At 41.5% G+C, this 27,995-nt stretch overlaps 1 protein-coding gene across 1 annotated transcript in view; it reads left to right on the forward strand.

Moving 5' to 3' along the window:
• PAX5 (paired box 5) overlaps positions 1-27,995 on the forward strand; it is a 218,491-nt gene that overhangs the window by 107,852 nt on the left and 82,644 nt on the right. The window contains exon 7 of the mRNA XM_084628658.1: positions 2,032-2,161. Within this exon, the coding sequence (XP_084484784.1) occupies positions 2,032-2,161 (130 nt within the window). The remainder of the gene's footprint in view (positions 1-2,031; positions 2,162-27,995) is intronic.

Here is a 27,995-nt window from a genome sequence, read left to right on the forward strand (position 1 = left end):
GCTCTCTTCTCCTTTACAGAATATGCTAACGCACAACTTGACTTCAAGAAGTCAGGGTTTCCCTGTGCCAAACTGCTCACACAGTCCCATAGTGCTTATTACTCCAGTAAATTAACTTTCAAAGGCACTGAACATCTTTACAAGACGACGACATGAGAAGGTCTGCAGTGGTATTCAGGACCCTCTGAAGGATTAGGGGATATGATAGGGTTTTAATAATCAAGGCTAGCGAAGATGAAGGCATGGATGTCGTGGAGTGGAAGTAGTGGCATACGCAGAGCTGTTGAGGAAGTGCTGATGAGCAGATAGGCACACCCACAGATGTGTCAAGACAAGGAGCATTTCAGACTCAAGAAGGGGCAGAAGACTCTGAGGAGTGAAGGAGACAGGACACGTGAGGTTATGCTTTAGTATTTTCACCTGCCTGAAAAATCTTGAGCCCAGAGAGTATCACGCAATTGATCCTCTGACAAGATACCATGATGATGACACCAGCAGTTATAAGCTTGGCCACAAATATTTGGCACACCCTCCAGCAAGTGCTCCCTGGGGCAGCCCGTCATGATGCCGGGTGACCCTGGCGCCTTGTGCAGCTTGCGTCTGAAGCCTACTCTTCAAGAGGAGCTTGTCTCTGTTACTGTGAACCTGCCATTATGGGGTTATAAGTATACATTCCTGCTAACTTTAATAACAACTGTGCTACAGAGGCACAAATATCGACAAACCCTGATATTTATGCCAAACCCCAAGCAGAGTTCTCTGTCTCAGACCATGCACTGAAATCATCTTATGCTTCACCGATAATTTTGAAAAAATCTTGTATTTAGGAGCAATCATGTTTACACAAGATGTTTTCTGCATTTCTCCTTACATTATTAAGGTTTTAAAAGGGATTTATAGAGTGCCTTGAAAATATACGGGGCCAGTTTCACCACTGCATGACTCCAGTGTTGCAGTACAGTTACAGTGGCTTAAACTGCAGTAGCACAGTGCTAAATCACCCCAATTTTTAAGTTTATTTGTTCCGACTACTTATTCTTCATTGAACTCATAACCCCTGATTGCTCTGCACAGGGTTATCATCTCACTAATAAGGGATCATGGCATTGAGGGAAGATGAACTCAAAAAAGTAGATTCTAGTTTTGTGTAAATGGCCCTGAAAATAAAAAATTCCGGGGGGAGGGAAATGCAGATAAACGTTCTACCACATACGCAGAATTCTTTCTAAATATAGGGCCAGATCCCCAGCGGCTGTGAGCTGTCAGAGCTCCGTTGGCTTTCAGTGGTGTCAGTGGACGTTGTCAATCTTACTTTGGTGGAGCCATCACTGGCCCCTGATGTTTAAAGTTTCCCATAAGAGATCAGTGGATCTTTAATATACGCAGGTGATGCTTGATCTTATTTATTTTAAAATAAATTTGGCATTGGAAATGCGTTGGCAGATGGGGTGCCGAGGCTGTCCGTGAGCCCTCCTGCAGTAACTAGGTTTGCCTAAGTATGCTTTATTGCTTACAACTTGACCTGAAAGGAACTACTGTGTTCTTCAGTGGGACATGGTTGCAAAACATTTCTGCTTCCATCTTCTCTTCAGGCATGTCTTTCTCTACAAGTGTGACTAGTGCAATGAGAACATTTTGATTGTGTTACCATGAACTATTACTGAACTGTAACTGGCAAATGACTTACTTTCAACAGTCACCAACTTTGGTCTGCAAGACGCTGCCACACTGAAAGATTTTGTTGCTTAACAATAATAATCTTGGATCCTTTTAGTAAAAAAACCAACCATTTTTTGTTCTACCAAAGCATCAGAGACAAAGATGAGACATGCATACTGTGGGTTACTAATGACAGATTTAGCAGCACACTTTAAATGTTCTTTGCCTTTCACATGGATAATCTGATAGAACAAAAGGCTTAGGTTTGTGTTTTTTGCATTGTATGTAATTGTGTTATACTGCATGTATCAGAAAAAGGTTGTTGAATATCAGATACACTATTGCTGAGGTATCTCTTGCTTCCTTTTCCAGACGACAGAATACTCAGCCATGGCATCATTAGCTGGCGGATTAGATGATATGAAGGCCAATTTAACAAGCCCTACTTCAGCAGAATTAGGAGCCAGTGTTCCAGGACCACAATCCTACCCTATCGTGACAGGTAAGACATCTTGGGAGACTGATATATGTTGAAAAAGAATGTGTTTGTTGGCCAACTGGAGGAAGAGCTGAATGGTATTTTGCTGCTCCTGCCAACTCACTATCATTTATAAGAGAGACATAAACATAAGAAGTGTCACTATTCTCTTGAGAAAGTCTCAACGTTGGTGTGAGTTCATAGCCGTTCAAGCAGTTCCAGGCCAGATGCTCAGCTGGTGTAAATCAGTGAAGCTTCCTTAAAGTCAGTCGAGTGAGACCAGTTTGCACCAGTGGAGGCTCTGGCCCTCCAAATCTGATCCGAGTACCAACACGTCATAAAAAGTGAGGACTTGTCTCTGCTTTGGGTGTTGCAGTTTGTTTATCATGAAAGTGTTTGGCATTTGCAACTGGCCTGAATTTTGATGGCATTTCAGATTGGATTGAATTTCTGGTGCATCCGATCCCTCCAAATACAGATGCTTTGGACCACGTTTGGAATTCCACTCTTGCTGTAGGGTTTGGCTTTTAGAAGAAGCAATAATTCATTATAGTAGTGTTAAGTCAACGGTATTTGTGGAACAGTCATAGCCATTGAGAGGAGGTTAGGGACCAGTGGCCACAACTAGATTTTGATAACTTTCATTGGCTGAGTCAGCTACATCACTTGGGACTAGACTGCACAAAATGCAATAGAATGTCAAAATATTTCCCTAAGAATCACTCACGACTTAGAACATGAGCCTCTAGAACTCAAGGGTATATTTTACCTACACTTAAACTTTTTCTTTTGCTTTTTTTAATGACACTTGGTGACAGTCCATATTTCAGCCTCAGATTTTTCTCCATTTTGCCTACTGTGGAGTTTCATTTTGGCCCAGGTCCTCCAAGGTTTTGAGGCACTAACTCCCATTGAAATCAGTGTGAATTAGGTGCCTAAATACCATTGAAGATCTGGGCCTTAGCTGCTGAGCAGAATGTTGTGACATTTTTAGGTTGCTGCCATGTTGTCTTGAAAGCACGGCAGTCGTGCAGAGTCTGTGAACAATTCTGAAAACACAAGTTAATGCACAGTTACTTCTGCGCAATGCAGAATCAACCTTGGGAACTTATTGCCAAGAGCTTAGCTGGATTCAAATAAGATCAGACAATTATATGGTTAATGAGGAAATCCATATTTCTAGTAAGTAGGATATACCTATATATACACCTATATATTGGAGGGAATATAAGTCATCATGCTTCAGTACATAAGGTAAACACTGAGTGATGGGAGTTAGGAGCAGTGCTCCCTCTGAGCAGGTTGTTCCACAATTGCTCACTACAGAGCCTCTTACATTTTCCTCTGAAGCATTGGGTACAGGTCACTGCCAGAGACAGGAATTGCCATGGCAGATCAGACAATGGAATTGCTTTTAGGATCTGATCCAATGCCCATTGAATTCAAGGGGAGTCATTCCACTGACTTTAATGCCCACTGGATCCAGCCCTGAGAGCACAGTTCAAAGACCCACCTAACTGATAAAGTTTGCTCACCATAACCAAGGTTGTTGAAGGGGGGGAAAAAGGCAGAACTTCCTAGAAGCGGGGAGAACAAATGTGTGGCATGTGTTGGTCAGACTGCTTGATGAACTATTGGGAGGTGTGCAATAGCATGGACAGCAGTGTAAGAATCTCTGTAGAACAGAATAGAAGTGCACGGTGCAGGTCTAATTTGCCTGCAAGTGTTCAGCACTTTGATGCTCAGGTGATGGGTGCTAAAGGAGAATGTAAGAAGCAAATTAGGAGGGCAGCAAGTAACAAGAAATTCTGTGAAGCTGAGAAAATCAGAGATGTTGGGTGGATCAACAAGGAGCAATTAAAGAGGATAAGAACAATGCAGAGGAGCTAAATATTTCTTTGCATCAGTCTTCCCCAGAGAGGATGTTGAGTGAATATCTACCTATCTGAGATCTACACCTTGCCAGTGATAGGATGAGGCACTATGAAAGACTAAGGGCTTGTTTAGATGGGGAGTTAGTGTGTGACAAGCTGGGGTGTTAATCTAGAGTGCACTAGCTTACCAGGCACCAAAAGTTCCCTGGTGCTTATTGGCCTACTCCTGTTTCAAACAGGAGAAATTGTAGTGCGCCACTGTCGTGGAGTCCATATGGGCAGTTAGTGCATGGCATGCTAAGGCAGGGTAGACTTACAGCCCAGCGTGCTGTGCACTAACTCTGTGTCTAGACAAGCCCTAAGGTATCAGAAGAGCTGATGCCAGTTCAAACTGGTAAATCGAATAGCAACAAGTCCCCAAGAGAAGCTAATATTCATCCAAGAGTTCTGAAGCAACTTAACAGTGAAGTAGCTGAGTGGCTAAGAAAAATATTCATACTGTCTTTAAAATCTGATGTTATGATGGAGAACTGACATCACAAATGTACCCGTCTTTATTATTAAAGTCAGCGAGTCACTTAACGTACTTTTCATCCTATTGAATTCAATGAGACTTAAGCACATGGTTAGGTGCTTTGCTGAATAGGGGTATAGGTATGATCCTTTGCATTGCAGACCAGTGAGTCCTACTTCAGGACCACATACATTGGTGAAAGAGAGTCATAATATATCTTGATGAATGTGCTCGGATAGAGGAAACCCACCATGGCTTCCATAAAGGGCTATCATGTCTCTCGAAAGTACTAGACACTTGAAGTATGTTAACAAAATAGTGGATGAACTAACTGATATAATTTATTTGGACTTTCAAAAGCATTTGACAAAGTCCTTCACACAAGGTTATTAAAGAAATTAACTTGCACAGAGTTTAAAATAACTCCTTCATGGATCTGAAACTGGTGTAGAGACAGAAAATAAGGAGTAGGAATAAATGGTCAATTTTCAACATGGCAGAAAAATTAACAGAGGAAGACTGTAAGGTTTTGTGCTAGGATCAGTGTTGTTTCACATATTCGTTAATGGTTTGGAGAAGAGGGTGAATTCTGGCATGGCAAAACTTACAGATGACACAATTATTCAGACTAGTCAAGACTAGAAAAGACTGGAACTTTTGAAGAATGTAACAACGTTAGATGTTTGGCAAGGGTATTTGATGAAATGCAGCGACGACAAATGTATGTTAGAATTTGAATTCAAATCACGTTGCAAAGCTCTAAATTAAACTCATGGAAAAAGTCCTGGGCACTCTCAGTGTAAACCTTTGGTCAACGTGCAGTGATGGTCAAAGAAGCAAACAGTATTAGCATGTATAGGGTGAGCAAATATTGCAATCACATTATAGAAAACAATGGGACACATTTACCTGGAATATTATGTTCAGTTCTGGTCACCTCATCTCAGAAAGGATACAGCAGAAATAGATGAAGTCCAGAGATGGGTATTTAAAATGATTAGAGGCATGGAAAGGGTTAAAGTGTAAAGTGACACTGTAAATATTAGGACTAGTTAGTTTCCAAAATTGACAAATATAAAAGGAGACAAAAGAAGTATATAAAGTACTGAAGGTAAATTGGATGCCTGTATTTACTCTCTCATAATACAAGATCAAGGCATCTAACTTGCAATTTAAAATTAACAAAAGGAAATACATTCTCCACCCTTCACAATTAACGTGTAGAACCTATTGCAACAAGATATCCCAGACGCTAAGAATTTTGTAGGGTCCAAGGGTTTCATCCAAACTGTTGAAGTCAATGGAAAGACTCCCATGTACTTGAATGGGCTTCGGCTCAGGCGCCTCCCAAAAGAACAGCTCCTTATATGGGTAATCAGAACACCCACCAGATAGGATAAAAAATAACTGAGATATAAGCCATTTCGGATCAGGGCATAAACCAACCACCAGCTGCCTGGGGCTGGGAATAAACTTGCATAAATTATTCTGCAGTTGTCCATTATAGCGCATTATACTTGCACCTTCCTCTGAAGCAGCCAGTACTGGCCACTATTGGAGACAGGATATTGGACTGGATGGACCACTTGTCTGCTCTGGCAGGACAGTTCCTGTGTCCCTGCATATTTTCCTGCATCTCAGAAGCAGCACTCCTTCCTATTCCCACCTAGACCTTTTGTGTAATGGGGGGATTGTAAAGCAAACCTTTCCCAGAGACTGTTCTCCGTGTGCCCTAGCACGAGCCCTATTAATAGGGCTGCCTCCCCTGAGAAAATACAGTCTTGTAATTCTTACTCAGGCAAAACTCCTATTTACTCCAAGGAAAGTTTGCCCAAGTAAGGAATGTGTGTCCAAACCTGCAGTGCATCCAGAATGTCCAGACCTGCAATGCACAGGAGTGACCATTTCCTCCCCATGATCCTAGAGTGATAAACTGGTCATTCTTTTTATGGGTTTATTTACTTATCTGGGATGGGCTAGCCAGTTATATTTACTAAAATAGAGTCTAGGGACCCTAGAAAAGCCACTACTTGCTTTGTTTTAAACTAGAACCAAATGTGAGTTCTTATGTGACGTTATAAGTAATTTTAACAAGTTGAATCGATCTGTTGGTTTATTTTACTAAGCCTAGAAAAAATTCTGTCACTGATCTTAGATGCGAGAGAGAGAGAACCATAACAACACAAGCGTTTCAGGAAGGGTGAAGTATATAATTTTTATCACACTGGAATTTACTGTCTAATGTCTGGGTTTATAATGGTATTCACATTAGAGTTCCACTAATACGTGCAGTCTTTTTTTGGTATTGTTTTTGATTTATCAGAAAAATCCATATGGCTAAAATATTTCTTTTTTTCTTTTTTTTGGTAATATCACTATGTGTCTTATGGTGTATCATGAAGCCTCAGACAAGATCAGAGCCCACTGTGATAGAGCTGTACATAAACATAGAAAGAGACAGTCCCAACGCTTTACAGTGTAAATAGACAAGACAGACAAAAGCTGGGAGAAAAACAGTATCGTCACCCCTATTTTATAGATGGGGAACTGAGTCACAGAGGAAGAAGTCTCTAGCACAACTAGTAATTAAACCCAGATCACCTGAGTCCCAGACTAGTACCTGAATCACAAACTACCATTCTTTGGACAATCAATAATAATAATAATATTATAGTTTTAGAGATGTGCAAATTGGTTCAGATTAAATAAGAACCAGGCTGAATTCCAGCCTGTCCTGAGGTTCAAAGACATCTGGTTAACTTTTAATTATTGATAGTTTTTGCATGCTTCTGCACTTTCTGGTTCGGAGTGAAATAAGGAGAGAATCTGTCTTGTGATGTTTCCTACCTAACCAAAAGCAAGGACCTAGAGTACTGAAAATCTTACAAGAAGGCTTGTCCTTCGAAGACTTCCAGCCCGGTTTTGCAGACCTAAGATTTTAAGGTAGTTTGGATAAAGGTCAGCAAAGCAGTCAAACCTTGGTGTTTAAGTGTACCAAACCACTGAGCTTTTGAAGTCTGGTCTTTGCTGCTTTTACTTGGTGTTCCAACATATGTCACTATATAATAAACATGCTTGTTATAATAACTTCATTGTCGAGAGACCCAAGGGCAGTTTTATATTTAAAAAACTGTGACAAGTGAATTGTAAACTACAGCAGAAATCTTTGATTGAAATAATAATTTTTATAGGGAATCTTTCTGTTTTGTGTGAAGCAGACCAATGAATACCGAGTGGCCCATGTTTCAGCATACAGTAAACCAGTAATGTGCAGGGTGCTTAAAAAGCCCCATATTCCAGGACGAAGATCTTGAAATATATACTCATGAGAGTTTGAGAAATAGGTTTTATTGTGGCCAAGAAAACTAATCTGGTTCTTTTGCTAGGCTGAGATCTGCAGTTCAAGCTTCAGCAGTTTTTATGAAAAAGTCCGGGGACATTGCTGGGCTTCTATTTGCAAACTGACCGACGTCTAGTTCATATTGTGAGTCTTTAAGCCATCTCATAAAGCAGTTTAATGGAAAATAGGCTGAGAACTAAGGGGATAAGTAAATTAGGCTGAGAACTAAGGGGATAAGTGAATTATGATCACCGTTTTTCATTGTTCTTATTCCAAGACCATGGTTTGGACAGCAAAGCAACACTGAGAAATGAGATGTGAAAGATCCTCCGTGTAATCATTGATGTGAAGTGTGAGGTTCACATTTCCGAGCAGACTGGTAGATCAAATTGGTAGTGATATCATTTGAATAAAAAGCACTGCTTGAACATTGGCATTCATGCCAGCACATGCCTTTAAAAATAGGTCTAAGTTATGGCGAAAGGAATTGTTGATGACTGTTCTCAGTACTGCTTCATCCACAGACTCCCTTGCGTTATGGACCACTGGCTAACCGTCTGATTAGCGAACCACCTGATTTCTCTCCATCGTTTTTATGCCACATTAAATATTAAGTTAAAAAAATTCCTTCTCTTACTGCTTGCTGCCATGGTTCATAAGCACGCTCTCCATTTGCAAGCCAATGACATGTGCCTAGCCCATTACTGCTGTAGTCAGCAGTTTCCAAGCAGCTTCTGATTGTTACTAATTACCTGCAGATGCATTTTCTCCGCTCCAGCTTGCTGACTTCAGCTTGGTCGCTATCACTTTGAGAGGACAAAGTGGCACTGAAATTGACACCTCCACTCCGCTCTCCAATACTGCAGATTGGACAGATTGACAAATCCACAGGCAGTCCTGACTGCAGCTGGTTGGAGAGTCAGTTTGCATTAGCAGTGCCCAGAAGTGACTGGATGCGACTGTCGACTGGCCTAGCAAAGGAGCCAAATAAGAACATTTAATTTTAGTGGGAGCGGACACAAACTCTATCATTCAGTTAAAAGAAGACAGTTAAAACAAAGCATGCAAGGCAGATTTTGGTTTTGTTTTCTCAGCAGAACAGAGGAACCTTGTCATTTACCTCACCAGAAGCATTCAAGACCAACTAACCCTTCCTTAGCTTCCCTTCCAGGTTGCGGCAAAGGTAGCGCTAGAAACGTTGGACTTAGGTTTTCTCTCTATGTAGCATATTAGTAGTACTGGAACACTGGCTTTGGGCCTGATAACTTGTGTAGTCGCTGACCCCTGTGCAGAGCAGGAAGAAAATTCTACCTGATCAGAATGGGAGCATTTTATAGGCACTTTGCGCAGGTGTATACAACTGCAGGAAGAGCGAGGCAGAAGAGAATCCTCTAGGTGGTCTCAAACCAGATGTGGTGTAGTCAGCTTAGAAGGGAGCGTCCCCACAAAGCTCCATGTGTCTGCCTCCCTGATGGCAAGGGAGAGAGAAAAAAAGAACAAAGCTAGGAGCATGGTCCCCTTGAAAAACGTGATGACACACAGAAAGGGCAGGGGAGGAGGGAATCACTGAATGGTAGTCATGTTAAATTATCTGCTGTGGGCTTGTAGTGAGGGACTTGGGCCACCAAACCTAATTCATTCAGGACTTTGGTCTAAACTGAATGTAGAGTACGCAAGGAAAATGCACCTGGCTAAGTATACTGCTCCAGTTTTAGTAAACTCAACTCTGTGTTTATTTATGTAGATGTATCTGATACCCTTAGTATAGTATATTATACCAAGCAGCTATTTCTCCATAGATCCAAGTGTACAAAGCTAATACAAATAACATACGTATTTCTCACAGTCGATTTTCCCATATATGTTGCCAGGTTTATGTTAATATGAAGTGAATGTGGCAAAATGAAAGGAAACACACGTAATGCAAAGGACCTGTATTTATCCTGGGATCTATAATGAAAGACTGTAGTTACCGGATCCCTCGCCAGACTGTTTTGTGACTCCAGCAGTGCCTCAATTTATTCGGTAGCTTTGTCTCATTAATCTCTAGCCTACTTCGTGTTTTATTCATCCTGACAGGTGGTGGCTGCTATTTATGTGCCGGTGTTTTGCCAAAGCTTTTGTTGCATTTCTAATGCTGCGAACAATAAGGTAGGCAGGTAGCTGGCCTGGAGAGCTTTCCAACCATCGAACCTGATGGAAAGTGTTTAAAACAGACGATGATGCCGAAAACAACCCCCAAGCTGATCTCATTCCACTTGTCTTTTTAGATCATTACAGATTAGACTCAGTCTCCCCTGTGTAGGCAACTTGCCCAAGATCTGCAGGGAGTCTGTGGCAGAACCAGGAATCTAACACAGGTCTCCTACAATCCAGTCCTGTGCCTTAACTGTGGTTAACTTTCTGGGCATGCTGTAAAGTTAGCCTTTTTCCTCAAGCCACTGGATGAGAGGTGCGTTGATGGTCAGGTGATGCACTAGTCCAGTTGATTGGTATTTTTATCATGAAAACTAGCTTTTGTGGTGTTTGGAAGGGTAATCAATCGAGTGTGAGCCATGGTTGTGTTTGAAGGGTTTTAAAGCTCCCGGAGCCCAGGATGTGTGCACAAAAAATCTAAGGGTGTCAGCCCCAAGCTAACCAATCCCACTCCCATTGACTTTAAAGGGAGCAAAGTTAGGCCACTATTGAGTGCTTTTTGAAAACCTCACCCTAAGTAACCAAATAAAATATTTTAAAGTATGTACTAATAAAAGCACTATTCTGGGATACATGCCAAATATTAGTATATTCTTGTTTGTTCCTTTAGGACATAAATCACTCAGTGTCTTGTGTGCTTGGTATAGATCTGAGAAATTCTTGATCCAAAGAGGATTTATTGTAGCCACATTTCCTGGGGGGAAGGTACATGGTATGCTTCATCCCCCTCTCCCATGGTATTGATTCCAAAAAGATACCTGGGGGCAGATCTTCTGCAGATGTAAATAGCTATAGCTCCATTGAAAGCTAGGACCGTGTACACCTGACAAACACTGTAAGTGCTGGAATGTAGAGTATACAGATGGGGTCACCTTGGTATCCGTTATTTTAATAGTTCCATCTCCTGTTGATGTATATGTGATTGGCCATTTCTTAGAAATCCCAAAGGAAGAAATGAAACTTCCCAGTTGTGGGTTTTCCCCTTGGAACTTTTTAAATCTTCCTTTTCTAACCTCCTACCAGAAGATAACATGTTTTACGTCTGCCCTCATAAAAATGAATAAAATGCCTATGAGTTAGGATCTCAAAAGGCTACTATCGTAATTAGTGAATATATCCCAAAACATCTTCTGGGAATGTGTTTTAGGAGGAAGAGGGGAGTGCATAAGAGATCTTTAACTAAACCCATGTTTTCTTCCATTTGTCTGTCATTGATATTTCCATTATCTTAAGATCTGGCTCATTCATAATTATTGGTTTTAAATATATATATATATGTAAAATATAAATTAGAGAAATATACATGTCTCATGTTTATAAGGAGCTGAGGTATTGCGGTCCTGGATGAACTATAAATACCTAAATAGACCAAATAAGTAGTTGACATGAAATAGAGTATGCAATTGTCATGGAATAAACTCTTACGGAGGGTTGCTAGAGTAAATACTGCCTTGCTTTGTTCTGGCTTGAATGACTCTGCAGACAGGCTTCCCTCAGATCATAACAGAATCACTGCCTTTTTTTTGCTTTTGTAAGTTTACCTTTTCTTTATTCTAGTCATGCTGAAAACAGAAAAAGTTTAACCAACTGATAGAGTGCAGCTCTCTTCAACCCTTATATACCCTCTGGGATTGATGCCAAGGTAGCCAAGAAAGGGCTATTTATCTTTTAGGCAGAGCACCTTATCTGACCTGCCTTTTCTGACCCCTTTTTGGATGATGATCTGAGGCAGCTAAATTACCTTTCATGTCAAATTGAAAATATAATGTGAAAATAAAAATAATAAAATGAAATTAAAAACTCACATTTATTTTTGAACAATACCTAAAAAAATAGGACTTTTCAGCCATCCTTGCACACTCAGAATTCCCCGTGAAGTCAACGCATGCATGAGGTGTACAAAAAATGTAAGCACAGGGTCCTAATTTCGTAAATGTCGAGTGTAAAAGTGGAACAGACCTAATAGTTCTGGGAAATTATTGTGTAACCTGCAATATCTGATCACTGAGGAAAATGCCCACTGGTTTTAGTTGTATACTTTATTTAAAGAATTTTAAAATATTTTTATCTAGTTGATTCTGAAGGTCATTTTTTCATAGTTGTTAATTTCAGGCCAAACCCTGGTCTCATAGAGAACAAGGAAGAGTTGCCATTGACTTCATTTGCGATCAAGATTTAGCCCATAAAGAACATTTACAGAACCTTGAATTTTTGAAAGCATTTAGAGAGGAAGGATGGTCATGTGGTTAAGGTACTCGCTATGCCTTTTTAAATCTGGCTTCAGTTCCCAGCTCTGCCGCTAGCTTCTGGTGTGACCTTGAACAAGTCTGGTGTGCCTTAATTCCCAATCTGAAAAAAAGGGCTAACACTTCCTTTGTGTGTCTTGTCTAAGAGAGCAAGATCTGTGGGGTAGGGAATTACTTGCTATTTGTTTGTGGCACTAGTCCCTTTTGTACTAGTAATTAGAGGAGGCTGGAAAAATGCCAAGATTTTGAAAATAAAATAAAAAAATTCATCCTCAATTGGGACAAAAAGCCAAAACGTCAACATTTTTTCTGAAACTAAAATTCCAAACAAATTTTTGTTTTGGGTCAATTGAAACATTTCATTTCCATAAATTCAAACTATTTCATCTTGATTTCGACCATTTTTTAATTTATATAAAATAACATACATTTCAAAATAAAAAGTTGTTTCAAAATGAAAAATTGAAACTTTTCATTCCAAAAAATGTCAAAATGGGACATTTCCAAATTGTTTTTTCCCAATTTTTTTCTAAACAAAATTCCACATATATCAATAAGATCTTGCAAAGCATTTCAGTGTAGCCAAAACAGTATTGACGGTAGCTTGGATTGTTAAAGGCAATTCGAACAAGTGGAACATAGCAGCGCACATCACTGGAAGTCTGACTATTGATGTTGTCAAAAGAGTTTTGACAAACATTTTTTGACCAGCTCTAATAATAATAGCAACAAGCCTTACTACAATGCCATTGTTGGGTCATATCAACTGTTTCTATATGGAAATTGTGAGTAGCGCTTGAACATTATCACCAGATTATAATTTAATTGCAGTGCAAAGCGGTGATAATAGATGCCTACTCCAAGAGCAAGAAAATGCCAGATTTACAGTTCACTCTCTATACTTAATACATAAACGTGCAGGTGCATTTTTCAGTAACCTGTTTGTCCCTCTGAATAGGGCCTGTCATGTTGTGAAAAAAGTCCCATAAACTCCCTTGGACAGGCAGCCGATCTCAAAAACATGTCATTTTTAATGACAGTCCAGAGTTTAGCTGAAACATTGTTGACTTTTTCCATTTTTTGGTGAATTTTTGTCCTTCCATTCAAAAAGAGCAAGTGTGTCTGAGAAGGCACAAATATTATCACCCTGGCCCGCAAACTGCATAAGACTGTGTTGAAGAACTGACTGGTTCTGGTTCTTTCAAGACATACGGCCTGATCCTATTGGGAGTTTTATCATTGATTTAAACAGTGGTAAAAATGTCTCAGCATAAAGTATCCATATGAATAATTTGCATTTGTGTAGCATCTTTGCTTATTATCTTGAGAAATTTAGGGCTTGTTTTTCACGCTTATCTCCATTGACTTCAGTTGGAATCATCTCTGAAAACCACGCATAAATAGTGAAATCCTGGCCCTACTGAAATCTATGGAAATACTCTGTAGGGTTCAGGATCCACCTGAGGTGTCTCAACTTGGGCACCCAAAATTAGTGGATATTTTGTACTATTTGGGGGCCTGAGAGATTTACCCAAAGTCAGACACAGACGACCAGCGGCAGACCCTTGAATAAAACTCAGTACTCCAGATCCCCAGTGATGTTCTATTTTGCAGGACTCGAGCTGGACTGCACCATTGTTACTTCAACACAGTGCAGTCAAATCTCCTCCCAAGTGGCATTTTATGATTCCAGAGAAATAATGTAAATCTGTCTCGGACTCCCAGACTGCAAATAAAAAGAACCGAGAGGGGAAAATCTCCAGTTAATAGAGAAATTATCTGAATTGTTCTTTTGAGGAGCGCGACTAACAATATATCTGAAAGTTCTAGAGATTCAACTGACATGAAACTTCTAAGTAGGCAGAATGATGCATTAGAACCTGTATGTTCTACAGACCCCAAGTCATATGAATAAAGGATAACAGTGGGCTTCTGGATCAGGCTAATGATGGTGAGTTTAGATCAGGCTAATCATAACGATGATAGCAGGCAGGGCTTGTCTACACGGGGACACTTAGGAAAGTTAATCTGAGTTAACTAAAGGGGTGAATTAATAATTCAACCTCTATGTGGATGATCTCATTCAGATTGGCCCACACAATCTGCTACAGCTGTAATAGTGAGTGGCTTCAACTGACCCAATACTAACTATGTTTTGAAGTGACAAATGACCAGTTTAGAGATGCAATTTATTGACACCAGAAATGATGACTTCTAGATGACAGCTATCTTTGGAGCACACCTCCAAAGGAGGGGGTTCTCTAGTACTCAGTCATAAGCAGGAGTGGATTCAAGAAATAACTGTAGTGAGAAACTAAGTGTAGTGACCATAATATAATTAAGTTCGGCTTTTTTATGGGTAGGATTGCACCACTCACTAGCACCTTGATACTCATTTAGAAAGAGGGATATGTTTTAAAAAGGAAGAATCTGGTTAGAAGGAACCAAAAGACATAATTTAAAACATAACAAAATTTAGAACTAACAGGAAGGCCACCTAAAGATCCTACCACTAAACGAAAAGGAAGCAGGAAGATGAGAAAAACATCAGTAGGGGTAAATGATAAGGTACAAGAGACTTATAGATAACGCACAAGCCTGTGACTCAGGAGACCTAGGTTCTGTTCCTGGGACTGCTGGGTGACCTTGGGCAACTCACGTCATCTTTCTGTGCCTCAGTTTCCCCATTTGTAAATTGGGGATAATGATACTGAACTCCTTTGTGATCTACTGATGAAAAGCGCTAGAGGAGAGCTAGAGCAGTGGCTCTCAACCTTATTTGATGGCACCATCTTTCTTTGTGTCTGTAGTTTACACCCCCACATCACGCAAGTACACAAACAGATTAAAAAAAAAATCAACATGCAACTCTCACTAAAGGTTAAAAAGAGTAAATATTCAAGCAGAGCCATTTTTTCTGTTGCAAGAATGAGCCAATGATTCATTGTCATAAAAGCAAAACTGCGACAGTGGTCGGTGCTTGCAAATAAATGTGCACACTGCATCGGAGCAAACCGATTAAGGTACAGATGGCCAAGACTTGGTATAATGCTATGCAAGCTTAACAGAAATCTGTTGAATGGCACAGTGCCATCTGAGGACCTGATCTGCCTGGAAGACTCAGCTTTGCTAGTTATTCATTGCTGTGGGTAAAATATGCTCAGTAAGGTTTCTCCCCCCAGCCTGTAAAGCTTCTCATGCCCCTCCCCCGAATACATTCTGTGCCCCCCCACCCCACCCAGTTTGAGAACCTCTGAGCCAGATGTTGTTGTTCTTAAGGAACATGCAGATTGGCCTAAGATTGGTTAGTAAAAAGGAACATAAACTATGGGCAGACGAAATGTAAGAAGTTCATTGGGAAGGCGAAGAGGGTATTTGATCTCCAAATAGCCAAAGCCATAAAAACAAACAATAAGAAGTTTGTAAGTGTAATAGACACAGGAAGAGTGCAAAAGAACCAGTGTGTTTGCCAAACTGCCCAGGAGCAAAGGCATCTATATGGGAGGATAAGGATATTTCAGAGAAATTAAATGCCGCCTTTGCATCAATGTTCCCCATGGAGGTTGTTTGGGAGATTCCTACCACAGAGCCGCTGTTTTCAATGATCAGAAATGAAGTGCGGTAAGAAAGCGCACAGTTAAAAAAGGAGACGAAACAAAGGGAAACGCTCAGATTTCTCTCTAGGGGTCTTATATGGCTCCAATTGTCATAATATTAGAGCATCTCACAGTCTTTAACGTCTTTAACCTCACAACGCCCTGCGAGGTAGGGCAGTACTTTTATCCTCCTTGTACACATGGGGATAATAGCACAGAGAGGATAAGGGCCAGATTTTCAAAGGGATTTAGGTGCTAAGTGCCTACCTCAAATTGAAATCAATGAGTTAAGTGCCTATGTGATCTTCAAGTGCATAAATCCCTTTAAAAATCTGGCCCTACATGGCTTGCCCTGGTCTCACTCAATACCTATATGGCAAAACAGGAATTTGAATCTGTCTCTTCCAACTCCAGCCCTACCACTGCACCATCCATCCCCTAAATCCTTATCATAGAGGATGGTTAGTAGCTCAGTACCTCAAGGAGCCTTCCTAGGATGGGTGATCTGGAAAAAAGGGTGAGCTGTGAGGTGGAAAAATCTGTGAATAATGCCACATTATTTAATTAATCAAGACTAGGAAAGACTGGAAGGAATTCCAGAGGGACCTAACACAGCTAGGGAGGATGGGCAACAGGACAGCAGATGAAATTAAACATAGACAGGTCCAAGTTTATTCTCATTGGAAGAGACTGTTTGAACTGCTCATACATATAGGTTCTAAATTAACTAACAGTGTAAACTGTTGTTTACACTGAACTGTCCACATCTGCTCAGTGTGAAGCGTTGGTCAAACTGCAAACAAAATGTTAGGGATGGAGAATAATACTAACAACATGGTAATTCCATTTGTGCATTGAGGATGCATCCTCACATCAGATACTGTATTCAGTTCTAATCACACAGTCTTCAAAAGTGTCAGAAAAAGGAAAGGTCTAGGGAAGGGCAATGAAAATTATGAGACAGGCTTCCTTAGGAGGAGATATGAAAAAGATTAGGCCGAGTAGTAAGAATTGACATGATAGAACTGCAGATAAGGAATGGTATGGAGATGGGTCCTTGGACGGACCCATTATTATACAAAAATGCGGTTCACCCAAGGATGTGAACTAAAATGAAACCCCATTTTTTTTACTCAATGTGCAATTAACATGTGGAACTCACTGCCACAAGATGTCTTTGAGGCAAAGAACTTACCAGTTTTTAAAAATTAGGATTAATTTCTCTGAATAATAACTTACATTAGATAGGATAAAAATGTGTATGGAATAGAAACCCTGAAGCTTCAGGATCTAAGACAAACTACTATCAACCTTGGGTTAGGAATAAACTTTCCCATAGGTATGCTATTGCATAAATGTCCATTCAGAGTAACTTGCACTCACCATCAATAGAGACAGTAAACTTTTTCTGTTTTGTTCGGGTTCTTATTTTGTGTCCAACAGCAGGGTATCGGGGCACCTTACATTAAGAAATTAAGCAATTTAAGTGGTATCAATCATGTGTTTCTTTCCTTCTTCATCTTCCTGGTTTCTGGAATTGCACATGGATTTTTGAAAATGTATGCTGTGTAATGTGTTTACGTCAGTGTTGGCAGGAAAAAGTTTGCCTTGCACCTGGATGAGAAAATAGTTCTTGGATCTTGTGGGATTTTGTTCCACAGTCTGGGATGAACCACCGAAAAAGCTCTGTCTCCTTTACCATTGCTGGAGGCTGCTCCATTGTGCAAGAGAAGTGCACTCCTGTCATTCGCTCTTTGGTCAGATATTGAGTGAGACTTTGTCAGACTTGGTGAGTGAGGATGTTATATGGGCCCCTCTGTGCCCACTCCATAGAAATGTCAGTCACTGACAACTCTCTTCTTAAGAGCCTGGCTCTGCAGCCCAAGCTGTAAAGACTCCTGCTTTTAGCTCTGCAGGTCACTGGCTCAGTCCCTGGTGTTGGCTACAATGGTGGCTGTCACGCTTGCAGGTGTCTCACGCTGGAACACTAGAAGGTCAGGAGGTTGGCTTCAATCTGGCAGAAGAGGGAGAGCAGTAGGTAGACCTGCTGCTGGGCTACTAGTGGGTAGGTTTGATTTTTACAGGGCCACAAGAGGCTGTGACATTTTGGGAAGTGAGACTCCTTTGTGGAGGTTCCCTCCAGCTGACAGGTTATGTCATCACTGGTGAACTGGGAGGGCTGCTCCTGCTAGACGTACTTTCAGTCATGTTTACATGGGGATAAAAGGTTAGACACAAGATTTTACTGAGGCATGTCACAGCCTCTCATGCTTGGGACACCAAAGCTGTATAAAAGACTGGGAAATGAACTAACAAACACTATGTTTAATGACACGTGTATTACGACAGGGCACATCCATGAAAAACCTTAAAAGTAGGGAAGTTAGAGGTTAAGGGGAAAGACTTGTATGTTCCACCTTCTTGGGGTATATCTACCCAGCAATTAAACACTTGAGGCTGGCCTGTGTCAGCTGACTTGGGCTCACCGCAGATGTTTGATTGCAGTGTAGACACACCCATATTGCCTACAGCCCTATTGATTACACACTCCAGTGCTCCATCTTTCGCTTCCGTCTCCAATAGATATTCAGCTTCCTCAAACTTGCATTCTACTGGAAAACCCAATCAGTGACCTCCGCAGCACTAGGGCAAAATAACTTTCCCAGCGCATGGCAAGTGTCACAGTCAGATGTGCTGATCTGCTGATACAAAAATACATGAGATCACTGGGGGAACAGAAGGAGTGGCACTGTATCCAGCTCCTGCACAGGTGTGCAAGAGGAGAAAGGGTCCTGCCACTTGTGTATTCACACTCGGGTTTGGGTACCCAACCCCATGCATGCCTGGGCCCCATCTTGTCTATTAATATTAGCATTACCATTGGTATTTAACAAGCACGAGAATCGGTGGCCATATCAGAGGGAGGATAATTCAGTGGTTCAAATGCTAGCCTGGGACTCAGACACAGGCTGATTTCCTAGCTCTGCTACAGACTGACCGGGTGACCTCGGGCAAGTCACTTAGCTGCTCTGTGCCTTGGTTCCTCATCTGTACAAGGAGAATAATAGACCCTCCATACTTCACATTGTGTTTTCAGGCTAATGTTAAAGAGTGAGAGGTTCTTGAATGGGATTATTGTGTGGGCCATATGTGCCTTTGACACAAGGAGTAGGATAAGACTAGCAAAATGTGGTGGTTTTTTTCACTTTTGATCTCCTGAAGGACTTCAGTCTGGTCTAGATTGTTCACACGCTATCCTGTAGTTTTACTGACCCCGCTGCCTCTTTGTAATTCTGTCTGACATCAGGACGGCGAAGCCTGCATTTGTCCAGTGTGTGCAGTGTTGTATCTAAGCTGCGGATCTCACAGGTATTCCTGTGTCCAGTTTATTACCATTATTGTTTGTTTTACTCTAGCCCCCTGTGGCCCAACTGAGATCACGGCCTCCAGGTGTAAGCAACGTGCAAACACATAGTAAGAGATGGTCCCTGCCCCAAGGAGCTTAAGGGAGTTAATTTTACAGAAGGGGAACCATAGCATCAGGAGATTAACACAGAGGTGAAGAGGGAGTGCGGTCCAGAGCCTTAGCCCCGAGACTAGTTGGGAAGTGAGGCATTTTTCTACCTGCCCCAAATCTTTCCTTCCAAAGAGAACAGATTATCAGGACTGCTGCCATTCTGTTAATACCTCTCGGTTGTGATACTTGTAACTGTGGTTAGCCCGGCCAATGCAGATTCACTGGTACTGAAGTGTGTGTTGTGGGTTTTTTCCCCCCCAAATATATTCTTTAATTCAGTGTTTTTTCTGAAAAGCACCTGCCACCCTGGCTGCGTAGTGGGCACGGGAGCAGTGGGGTGGCTCTGTACATCATTTGTGAGTACCAGGCAGAGAGTCCTTCTCAGCACTGTCCCGCTACAGTTCACCAAGGCTTTCCCAGTGTTACACTCAGTCTCTTGGCTGGCGTTTGTTTCTCATGGATAGAAGCTGGAGATCAGTCTGCACAGAAAGCTTACTTGTATCATGACAAGGGGGTTACACTATGTTGTATGGTTAGGTGACCTCATGACAGGTTGCCAGAGATGACCTGTACCTGCCGATAGTGGGGGGTGCAGAGTGAGGGCAGTGACTTCAGCAGATGTTACTGGGCATGCTCAGTCCGTGTGAGCATGCTCAGTGTAAGCCAAGCAGCAAATTGGGGCAGGGTGGGGCTCCCACATGTTGCTTTTGGATGTTGCATTCTGATGATCTCCTCTCTCATTTGGTACCGAGCTGTTGGGGCTTGCCTCCAGTCGTCCCACTTACTATGTTTTTCGCTCAGCACCTTCATGCTTTCCCCCATACTGCTTCCGACGCTTGGGTGGCGTTCCCTGCAAACATCCACAAAGCCGCTTTGTGGTCCCCCAAACTCTGCCTTGTCGTGATGCCCACCAAAGCCTCGACAGTGGTTGGGCCTCTATGTGTGCTGAGCCTACTGGCCATTGTACTGACCAGCATCGTCTCACTGTGTCCTTGTGCTCCCCCGTCTGTTCTTTCTTGTCTTATATCTAGATTGCAAACCTCCTGGGGTGTGTACTGTCTCTTTGGTCTATGTTTGTGCAGCACCTAGCACAATGGGGTTCGTGACTGGGGCTCCTAGGTGCTATGGTCAGACTACTGCTACCAATAATAAATTACCACACCTGCCATGCTGGCTTAGCAGCACAGTGAGTGTAGGGGGTGGAGGCAAACCTCTGCCTTGTCCCCACCCCTATTCTGTGGGGGTGGTGGTAGGCAGGAGCACAGCTTGTTCTTACGCCTACCTGCAGAGTCCCAAGCTCTGGATGGCCAGTGTAGAGAGGCTTTCTTTTCTCTGTGCCCTTGCATGGGTGTGAAGTCCAGAAGCACACTCCAGCAGCTGTAATGTGTCATCCCCGCATCCTCTGCTTTACCTCCGTTTACTCCCCAGAGGCGTATGAACAAGGCTGTAAGGCAGCACGCTTCAGTGTCCCTGGCACGCGGCACAGTGCATAGCACCTCAGCCTGCTATCATCACAACCTGGTTCCTGGAGGGATTCTTTCTTTTGACCTTTGTAATTATTCCTGTTCCATTTTTTTTCTCTTCCCTAAAACTCCAGCGCTCCTGTCCAGTGTGCGAAGGATGTGAGTGAAATTGATGACTAGGACGTCTCAAGTCTTTATGATGATGAATGACTTGCACTGCCAAAGCTTTTATTGTCTGTGATTTGGGAAGAAGGGGAAAACTGATTTATCATGGCTGACTGTCGTGCCGTTTAATACAGTTATAAATCCTGACGTCACTGACTGGTGGTATGAACTAGAGAACTCCTCTGGCTAACTGCCCCCCCCCCTTTGTTTAACTTTTATAGATGCTCCCTTTCATAGCTCTGCGCTTGGCTGTCACAGTTACACTCATCAGAAGGTAACATTCAGAAAGTAATTTAAAAGCATGGGAGTCCCCACATTCAAAATGTCTGCCACATGCTCCAGGGCAGAGCAAATTACGTGGGGGATTGCAATGGACTTTCACATCTCAAGGCCAACGCTGACATTTTGCTGTCCACGTGGGTCCAGCCCTGCACCTCGTACTAATGTGTGTCAGGACTGTGGGACTGAGCCCCTACTGAGCTATAAGGAAGAAGGAGAGCCAGCCCAGTAACATACATTAAGCGGATGCTAGTTAGGGGGACCGGATCTTCAGTCCTGTTGCAGCTGCTTTGCAGCACTTTGGTGATTTAAAGTGCCTTTAAGCTGGCTTAGGGGGACAACCTGTCATACAGCAGCAGGCCCCACCAATTTAGGGGTGTGGCCTGGAGAAAGGGGGAGTGGCCAGGCTTTAGCAATCCCCAGCTGCTGGAACAGCCCTTGGGAGCTATAGGTAGCTGGTGTAATGCAGAGCAGCCTAAAGGCAGCTCTGCATTTAAACTGAGGGACCAAACTGGTTACTGACTCAGGGGAGAGTGATGGTGATGCTCTCCCCTACTCCTGAGCTGGGGAGGTTACAAAGCAGTTTCTGTTATAACCCTCTATTTTCACACACTCATAACTTTCTGAACCTTTCACACTTTGGGCTGGCATTTTCCACGTTTGGCTTACTGCATTAAGACAAATGTGTTAAGGGTGTGAACAAATCCCCTTCAGTCATTTTTGAGTTATGAGACAGTGAGGAAAAGGACACCTTTTCTCATTGTCTAAAATAACCAAATTACACTAAAAACATCCAAAACCAAACCAAAATGCATTAGCAATCCCTCTGTAAAATTCTAGTGGAGACAAAGCACCTGTACTTTTACCAGGAGGAAAACCAGGTGAGCTCAGTACTTATATTCCCCTGTCAATGGTTGACATTGCCTAGTTTATCTCTCAGTAAAATTACCGTGCATCATCTCCACTAGGATTTTACCGAGGGATAGCTATCATGCGTGAGTTATCCTGTGGCAAAATGTACTATTTTTGGCATTGAAGACAAAACTTCAGCATCCGCACTGGCCCTCTGCCCACTCACTGATCCAACTCCACCGGGACAACATCCTAAAAGCCATCATTGTTGTAGCACATAGAGACAATATTCAGGATCAGAACCTATCGTGTGAGGTGCTGTACAACCGTACAGACCGACATAATTCCTGATTGATAGAGTTGAAATTATAATTGAAGTTATTTATATTTTAGACAAATGTTATGTATAATAGTCAAATGTTACAAGTCAAGTTCACCCACAAAGAAAGGGAAGGAAGGAAGAACTTGGATGAGGGTACATAGTGTATGAAACTATCTGCACAACCTGGTAGTACTGAGTCAGAGTGCTCTCCTCCCCCTCTTTTCTACCAATATCTAAAATATAAATTAGAGCCAGTCAGAATTTTCTTCAGTGTTTAACTTACTCTAATGTAAATGAGCCCGCTGGTGCATATGTTACCGCTCCCCTCCATACCAATTCACAGGGATATGAGCTGCTACAGTACTTACCTACAGGGCATAGAGTCTTTAGCTCAGACGGTAGTAGCTCATAATTTTAGCTCTGGAGATTCCCTGGTTCAGTCCCTGATGTGTCAGCCAAGATGGTGGTCATCATATAAACAGATAAATACAATAGAGCTCAGCAATCTCCACTGGCCATCCACATCGCTATTACCAGCTGGCAATTTCCCACAGGAATAATGGTAGAAGTGTCTTGAGTAGGGCTTCTGTTTTTCAGGGTTCATTTTTGGGGGGGTTATTTTTAGCAGTTGTTGAGTTCTATGTGGATGTCCAAACACAAATTCCAGTGTTTTACTGGTGTTTATCTGTTAAAAACTGAAAATCAGAATCCCTAGTCTTGAGGAAGGATGGTAAGGAAGAGAGGGTAGTGGCTTTTTACTGGGCGTGTTTGAGGTGTGAGGGGTGGTGTGGAAGAAAACCCTGAGACTAGGCTAGCTGGATGATCAAATGTACGTGTATTTCACCCCTCAAAAATGGTTTAATTTAACATTGTTCATTTAAAAAAAATTTTAAACTGTTTTGTTGGGGGAAAAACACTTTCACGTTTTTACTTTCATCTTCCCCATTCAATGGAAAATGGGGTTTCCCATACTAAAATTAAATGAAAAATATTTTTTTTGTCAAAAACCCCAAAACAATCATGCCTTTTTGATGAAAATATTTGAATGGATCTTATAAACAGCTAATTCAACAAATGTAGCGAGGGAGGGGAGAAGGGAGATGAGGGTGTTAGTTGAAGAGGCTGGTGGGATCAAGCAAACGTTTTTTGAGGCTATGAGAGCCAGTATCGTGGGGGAAGAAATTAGAGAACAGTGAGCTGGTAAGGAGGAAGATGAGGTAGTTGATGAGAGTGGGTGTTTGACATGGGAAGGGATGGGGTTGTTGGGGCAAATGGAGGGGAACAGGTTTGAAATATTTTAGATTTTTAAGTACATCACAGTTTCTTGTATTTTACTGGCCCTGGAAATGGAAAGGCCAAAACACTATAAAGGATTCTTTTCTCACAGGATTTTCAGCCCAGTTTTGCAGAGCCCAAAGGTTACCTTTCGGGTGCTTATCCAAACTGAACTAATGCTCTGAACCTTTTAAGGTTAGCCTATCAGTACAAAAGTGTTGAGGCCAAACTATCAGCATGAAATTAAAATTAGAGCTGATCAGGAATTTTTCTTTAGGAATGATATTCAGATGGAATATAGTTTCCACAGAACTGAAATTTTCTACAAGAAGATTTTTATTTTACTGAAAAATTTAGATTTTTTTTTTTTTTGGTCAGAAAAATTGATTTGAGTAGAACTGGCCTGAACTGAAATATTTCAGGTTTTTCTTGTTGTTGTTGGGTTTTTTGTTTGTTTTTACAGACCCAAAACTATTTTTTTTAATAAATTCAACAAACTATTAAACTGCAGTGCCCTAGGGCACTTTGCCTGATGGGAATTGTAGTTTTGGACCTCATACGCTCCCACGGGCCAGACTCCTGGTAGGACTACATCTCCTATAAGCCAATCCACTCATTTACAGCTGACTGAGCTGTGTGGTGCATTATGGAAGTCACATGTTTCTCTGTGCAGTAGTCTAGGTTGGGAGCCTGGCTCATAGGGGAGGCATCAGACTCCTGAATTACAGTTCCCATAATGCAATGAGAAAAATGCAGTTTAATATTGAAATGACTTGAAACAGAGCATTTCAGGTCACTTCAACAAACTGAAATGAAGCATTTGAAGTTCAGGAATGTTTAAATGTTTTGCTTTGATTGAAAAATTTCCAAATAATTTTTTATTGGAATTTCTGATCCATGGAATATTTGAAATTTCAGCTTTGTATCCCATTTTGGGATGAAAGACAAATGTGGAAATTGTCAGAATTTCCTATGGGGTGGAAATTCTGAAATTTGCTCAGCTCTGATTGATTAAATGTTAAAGCTTTGGGCTTGAATCTCTTCATTATGAAACACAATATAAAAATTGTTGACTATATTCAAAATGATCCTCAGATCTGATATGTCTCTCTTACACATGAATTCCAGACTTAGATCAGGAATATTGATTCTTGTGAAATGGAAAACTTAGCCCAGGATTAACCCCTCTACGACATGAGCCAGTTGAAGTTCTGTTCCCTGTGCATATCAAGCAACTTCAATAATTGATTACTAATATACCTTCCCCGTTCATATTTCTGAATCCATTGGCATGCAGTAAAATTCTGCTTGCTAAAATCTGCTGAAGTCCTTGATATACTTGCCCATGTAAGGAGTTACAGTGAAGCCAACAGGACTATTTGCATGATTAACAATTGCAAGAGTGGGACCGATATGAGTGTTCTGATTTCTGGAAGTCTTTTGTAATAATTGCAGCAGCCACTTTTGAGAATCATTTCTTAAGTCGTCACTGTCATTTTAGGTAAAGAGAATGAAAGATTTAGATATCATACATTATTATTATTATTATTATTATTATTATTATTATTATTATTATTATTTTATTTTATTTTATTAACCAACATAAATGTGCTTGATACTGTGCACAATACAAAATGAAGACAGCACTTGTATTAGAGTGGCCAGTCATGCATCCCTGGAATACTGGATGTTCTGGTACTTCTGGGAATGGTGTGGACCTGGCCCCACCGGTATGGATCCACCACTGCCAGCAGCGTGACCTCATATGCACAATATGTGTGGGGTCACACCAGCAGGGGTAGAGCAGCGCGCTCTTCAAAATGGCATCCTCCGGCTGATACAGGACAAAGCCATGTCTGGTTGTGTCTCAGTACTGGATGGGAAACAGTCCTGCATCCTAAGGTCTATCTGTCTGGTTTAAAACCGGATGAATGGCTTGCCTATTTTGCACTGAAGAACTTGAACTTTAAGGCCCAAATTCAGGAAGGCAATTACACATGTGCTTAACTTTCAGCAAGAGCTTAAGTGTCATTGAAACAGGACTTAAGCACATGCTGAAAATCAAGCATGCCTGTAAGCGCTTTCCTGAAGGTAGATTGACATAAGCATGTGATTCAAATCCCACTAAAGTCCATGGGAGTCTTTCCAAAGTCAGTTGGCTCTGGATAAGGCCCTATAAATCTTTAACCACATGAGCTGTTCTTACTCCCCAGAGAAACTCCTTTGGCTTCAGTGGAATTGGTTGCATGAAGGGCATTTCATACCAGAGATTTCAGGCCTGGCCCTACGAGGTGAAATGGAGAAGACAGGATACACTGGGAAGCCCAGAGAAAAAATTAGCTTTGAGTCCTATGGTAACATCTAAACTCTTTCAAATTATATGTGAAGCTCCTGATTTCCATCTGAAACTATACTTGGTTCCTGTTGCTTGGCAAGTGAAAACTCAAGTCTTGCCAGTTCTTCTTCATAGACTGGTTAGCTTTCCTCAAGGATTATTTTTTCCTCAGTGATCCCTAACCTTAAAGTAAATCATTCCAGAGCTGCCAACTTTCATGATTTATTGTGATGCTCACAACATCGGGGTCTTTTCTTGAAGCCCCAGCTCCTGGATTCAGCTGGGATTACGGAAAAATCCCTGCTTTCATTTAAAAAATAAAGGAAAGTGAATGACTTCAGAGAAAAGCTTGAGAATGTGATCCAATTGTACCCTAAGGTTCATATACCAGAAGACAAATGAAAAGGACACCAAATGTATTATTTAAAAAAAAACTCATCATTTTTAAACCTATATCTTATGATTTTTGAACCCTTGAGGTTGCTGATATTGTGTTTGTGTACTAGGAGGGGGAGAGAGGCTCTTTCGGATTTGAAGTTTTCGAACAGCGGATCACCTTGGTTGTCTTGCAGCTTCGCAGTGTCAGAGTGATTGCGTGGAGATGGCCTCTTGGTTCCTGCTGCGCCGTGGTTATTAGAAGTATTGCTGTGTTACAGAAAGGAAACAACAATGGGGGAATGGGTCGCTTCTGCACACGCTAAGAGGACTGATCAAACCACATGAGATCCCATTTCAGGCATAATGTGCATCAGAGGGCAAAATTAGAGTGAGAAGTAAATGGAGCCTAAAATTTCCATCGCTTTATCCGTCAAAAAGCTGTTTCATTGCGTGGTTTTAATTCTCCTAGTTCTTCCATTCATTGCATACAGCACACTGACTGCAGAACATTTTAGAAATAATGGGATGAAAAAAGCCAGCTTTAATTTGGCGGCGGTGGTGAGGTGCATCAGGGCAGTTCAGACCTTAGAGTAGATATGAAATGCATATGCATGTTGCACAACAGTAGAGAATAGCCAGATTGGCACTTTTAGCTTCAGCTGGAGTTTTCTGCACTTACTAATATTTTGACCTGTTTGGAGGCTTTTGTTAGTTAGAATTTCCTTTCATTACTGCTTGTAAAACTCCCTCAGTGATGAACTCTTCTCTGTCCAAAGAAGAGAATTTTCGGGGCTTGAAGTTTGCCAATGATGGCGAGCCCATTCTTTGTTTTCAAGACTTCCTTTGTTTCCCTTTTTTAATGTGTTTTCTAGACAAGAGGAGGCTAACTGGTCTCCCAAATAGACACTTTTTTTGCTTTTGAAAGCAATGCTCGATGTCGTTTCAAAACTAACACAGATCGCCAAGCAAAGCCTTGATGTACAGTGAAAAATTGCCATCTGAAATCATGAACATGGTAGCTTTGGGCAGTTGAGACCAGTGGTCGAATCAAAATAGTAAGGGGAAGCGTGTGTGTTTGCCTGTGCTGTGTCTATGTTTATGCATGCGTGTTTTCTTTTCATAGCCAGTAAAAACCAAGCTAACTTGCATCATGCAGTTGCGTGAATTCCTGCACAACAGTTTGTTGCAGCACTGACTTTTCTCAAGTTGCATTCTGAAGTATATATAATGCACAATGATACACATATGGCATTTAATATATACAGTGAAAACAAGGCTAGGTTTTTTTATCAAAGAACAGAGGTTCAAATGCCACTGCCCTGTACTTCAGACCTGGTCCAAAGCTCACAGAAGTCAGTGGAGAGACTCCCATTGACTTCAGTGAGGTTTGCATCAGGCCCCTTGTGTAGTCATTTATGCTTGTGCAAAGTGTCTGTAAAAGGCCAGAGGAGAATTTTGGTTTGACAGTGTTCTATACCCACTTGCAGAGGTGTAAATGGTTCTACC

This window comes from Lepidochelys olivacea (genome assembly GCF_965140295.1).
Source record: "Lepidochelys olivacea isolate rLepOli2 genome assembly, chromosome: 5".
NCBI classification, from domain to species: domain Eukaryota; kingdom Metazoa; phylum Chordata; order Testudines; family Cheloniidae; genus Lepidochelys; species Lepidochelys olivacea.